Here is a 4,110-nt window from a genome sequence, read left to right on the forward strand (position 1 = left end):
TGTTAACAGAAATGTGATTTTAAAAGTGTAAGTTTTAGCGGCATCTAGTGGTGATGTTTGCAAATTGAAAAACAGCTCAGTGACCGCTCACACCTACCTTTGCAAGTGAGGAGAACCCACATGTCCAACACGGTGTGTCGGCTAAATAATACGTGTGGTCCTCAATTTGTCTATTTCAATAAAAAAACCCTCTGTGCACTTGATGAGCTTTCCTCTCATTTTTCTACATTACATTTGGACAACCCCCCTTGTGCAATCCTTGTACATTCACATTATACTTAAACATGGCCTCCAAGCAAACCTCCGATCGATTTGTTTCAGTCAAGCCAAAACTCTCAAGTCAAGTCACAAGACATGGGTAATAAGTCTTGAATGCAACCATAAAATGACATTACAACAGTTTCTTTCAAAGCTGTGTCATGGACTTTTTTACAAAACTGAGACAGTCCCATCAATGCATAAACCTAATCATTATTAATCCTGAGCCCTGCTTGGTTCTGTCACAAGTCACAACGTAATCCAAGCTTAAAGACTGTGAGATGTGAATGAAAGTTTAGAAATGATTGTAAATTAACCTTTTCAGATCAGTTATATACACTTACCAGCCACTTTATTAGGTACACCTGTTCAATTGCTTGTTAACACAAAAAGTTAACCAGCCAATCACATGGCAGCAAGTAGACGCGGTCAAGACAACTTGGTGAAGTTCAAACTGAGCATCAGATGATGATGAAGAAGAAAGACGGGCTGCTCTGAGTATTTCAGAAACTGCTGATCTGTTGGGATTTTCACGCACAGCCATCTCCAGGGTTTACAGAGAAAGGTCTGAAAAAGAGGACATATCCAGTGAACAGCTGTGTGGATGAAAATGCCTTGTTGATGTCAGAGGTCAGAGGAGAATGGGCAGACTGGTTCCAGATGACAGAAAGGCAACAGAAACTCAAATAACTACTCGTTACATCCAAGAATCCCATCTCTGAACGCACAACACGTCCAACCTTGACGCAGACGGGCTACAGCAGCAGAAGACCACACCGGGGGCCACTCCTGTCAGCTAAGAACAGGAAACTGAGGCTACGTTTCACACAGGCTCACCAACGCTGGACAATAGAAGATTGGAAGAACGTTGCCTGGTCTGAGGAGTCTTGATTTCAGCTGCGACATTCAGATGGTAGGGTCAGAGTTTGGCGTGAACAACATGGAAGCATGGATCCGTCCTGCCTTGTATCAACGGTTCAGGCTGCTGCTGGTGGGGTAATGTCCTCATGTCCATCCCTTTCTGAACACAGTGTATCATCTGCTGACGGCTACTTCCTGCAGGATAATGCACGACGTCACAAAGCTCAGATCATCTCAAACTGGTTTCTTGAACATGAGTTCACTGTACTCCAGCGGCCTCCGCAGTCACCAGATCTCAATCCAAGTGAGCCCCTTTGGGGTGTGGTGGGACGGGAGATTCTCATCATGGATGTGCAGCCGACAAATCTGCAGCAACTGCGTGACGCTATCATGTCAATATGGACCAAAGTGTCTGAGGAATGTTTCCAACACCTTGTTGAGAGTATGCCACCAAGAATCAAGGAAGCCAACCCAGTTCTAGCGAGGTGTACCTAATAATATAGTGGACAGTGAGTGTATTACCCCATCTGAGATATACCATTTTGGCAAACTCTCAAATTCTAATCTTAGACATTGTGATTCCATCAAGCTTACAGAAATCAAAAATGTTTTGCAATGATATCAGGTCTCCAGTTGCCAGTTGGACTGTGAACAGCTGCATACCTCTGGAAAAGATATCTTATTTATGTTTTTTCCCTCTCTTTATTGTTCAACTTACTCTCCATTTTAATTGTTATGTGTTAATTTATTTTTAAGCCTATTTTTGAGCCATCCTTAATGTACTTCACTTTTGTATTGTGTGTTGCTGTGTGACTGATTATTTATACCATCCACACACAAAGCTTTGATGCTGTACCTTGACCGGTGGCTGCAGCAAAAACCAGAGGTCTGGTTGGAGACCACTGCACCTGGAAAACATAGGAGTCTGAAACCCTGAGAGAGAGCAGTGGGTTGGCCTGCAGCAGAGAGTGGAGGTGGGCCAGACCATCAGTCCCAGCGCTCACAAAGAGGTTCCTGCAGACAACATGAGACACAATTTAGCCACCTGTAAAATAGCTGCTGTTCTGTAATGATCATGTGTTTGGTTGGTGAGCGGAGCTGTGACCTGTGGAAAGGGGAGCAGTGTATGGAGTGGACAGGGCCGCTTCGAGGTCTGAACGAGAAGACCGCCGGGGCTCTCAGTGTCACACTCTGGCCTTCAGAAGTTGCTGCTGCCGGCGTCTGGGAGGAGAAGGAGCATCTGAGCACTAGGCCGCCCTCAGAGCCCACCAAGAAGGTGTCCGAGTCCCAGGGAGAGAGAGCCAGGGAAGTGACACCCACAGTGCTGCTGCCTCTGGCCTACGGGCGACACAAAACTACATGTTTTTAACCTGTACCCACACTAGAGCACACAGGGGCAGTCTGGGAATCACTTCTTTTACTGTTTTAGGGTGTGTGGTACCTTCAGGTTTCTGAGATCCACAATATCCCAGGACATAAAGTGGGTTTGCAATATCAACTCCATAATCAAAAAGGCCCAGCAGAGGATGTACTTCCTGCAGTGCTACTGATCCAGTTCCACACTGAAATCATCCAGTCTGTTCATTGTTCATCCTTAACTGTCTGGTTTGGATCAGCCACCAAACAGGACAGGAACAGACTATAAGAAACACTCAGGACTGCAGAGAAAATCCCTGGTGCTAACCTGCCCTCCATTCAGGACTTACACATGCCCAGAGTCAGGAAACATCAGACCCTCCATCACACCCTAGATATAACCTTTTCCTACTTCCCCCTCTGGTAGGAGCTCCAGAGCACTGTTTCTTAACACAGGCCATCGCTCTGACAAACAGTTAAATCAGGCATATAGTGTCAATAACCCTGTGACACTAAAACATCCCAGCATACACTTTATAAATTCTTTCTGTAGAGTTTTAAATACACACTGTGCAAATTTCCTTTGAGTGAAATAGCCCTAATAAACACACTGTGATTACCCCAGATACAACTGGCAGGCAAAAAATGAGACTAAACCTGTTTCTGAAGCATGAATTCTGACACTGGTAATCAGTTTCCAGTGTTAAATAAAAACCTTGTACATCTGTTGAACATGTGTTCAACATGTTCACCATCTTAGTTCAGTGTGTTAGCATGCTAAAACCTGCTAATTAGCACCAAACACAAAGTACAACTGAGGCTGATGGGAATATCAGTATTAGAAAATCACCTAATTCAGTATGATACCTCCCCTGAACATGAATTAACTTCAGAACATGAATGTCTGAACCAAATTCCATGACAATCCATCCAATAGTCCAATAATAGATATGTCAGTCTGGTCATTCTTTCGGTCCACCCCTTTGGGTGGATGACATTGACATTCCTAGAGCCATGAATGGCTAAAAAAACCTAAATCCTAACCTAGGAGTTCCTAAAGGTTATTTAAACACTTGCTTAAATCTCTGAAATAAATGGGTGTGAAATAGCTGAATTGTTCAGCTGAACTCACTGGCTTTTTGTCCCTTGGAGCATCACTTCAATGCGCCCAGGTTCCTGCATTCATACTCCTTTGTCATTGAAATATGCACACTCCTCTGATGATGTTGTTTTGTTTTTAATTGTAAAGACAACAACTACGAGATTAAATATGGACTGAGTTCCTCTTCTTTTCATCTCACGGACACCCCTGTTAAGTACTCTGTACACAGAGTTGCTTTCTGTTTGGTGTCATCTGTGATTTACTCTGACAGTGTAGATTGGTTGGTTACCGTGTTTTCTCTTATCCTGAGGCTCACCTTGAAGCTGCTGCTGCTGCTGTGGGGAACCTGCTGTCGCACTAAGGCGTAGGCAGAATTCAGGACCAACCTGCCCTGGTCTGAGTCCACTGTCCATATCAGCACCCTTCCTCCTGAACTGGCACTCAGGACCCCAAACTCTCCTTTCTTCTGCATGGGTACCCAGGCAACCTACACACACACACACACACACACACACACACACACACACACACAC

The 4,110-nt window shown here is 44.5% G+C and overlaps 1 protein-coding gene across 1 annotated transcript; it reads right to left on the reverse strand.

Moving 5' to 3' along the window:
• Positions 1-1,925: 1,925 nt before the first annotated feature.
• On the reverse strand, positions 1,926-4,084 carry LOC123981907 (cytoplasmic dynein 2 intermediate chain 2-like). The gene is made up of 3 exons (XM_046067146.1): positions 3,894-4,084; positions 2,225-2,457; positions 1,926-2,133 (listed from the first exon to the last, which is right to left on the reverse strand). The coding sequence occupies exons 1-3, from the start codon at positions 4,047-4,049 to the stop codon at positions 1,941-1,943; spliced, it is 582 nt and encodes a 193-aa protein (XP_045923102.1). The 5' UTR covers positions 4,050-4,084; the 3' UTR covers positions 1,926-1,940.
• Between the last annotated feature and the right edge of the window lie 26 nt (positions 4,085-4,110).

The sequence above is a fragment of the Micropterus dolomieu genome, linkage group LG13 (assembly GCF_021292245.1).
Source record: "Micropterus dolomieu isolate WLL.071019.BEF.003 ecotype Adirondacks linkage group LG13, ASM2129224v1, whole genome shotgun sequence".
NCBI classification, from domain to species: domain Eukaryota; kingdom Metazoa; phylum Chordata; class Actinopteri; order Centrarchiformes; family Centrarchidae; genus Micropterus; species Micropterus dolomieu.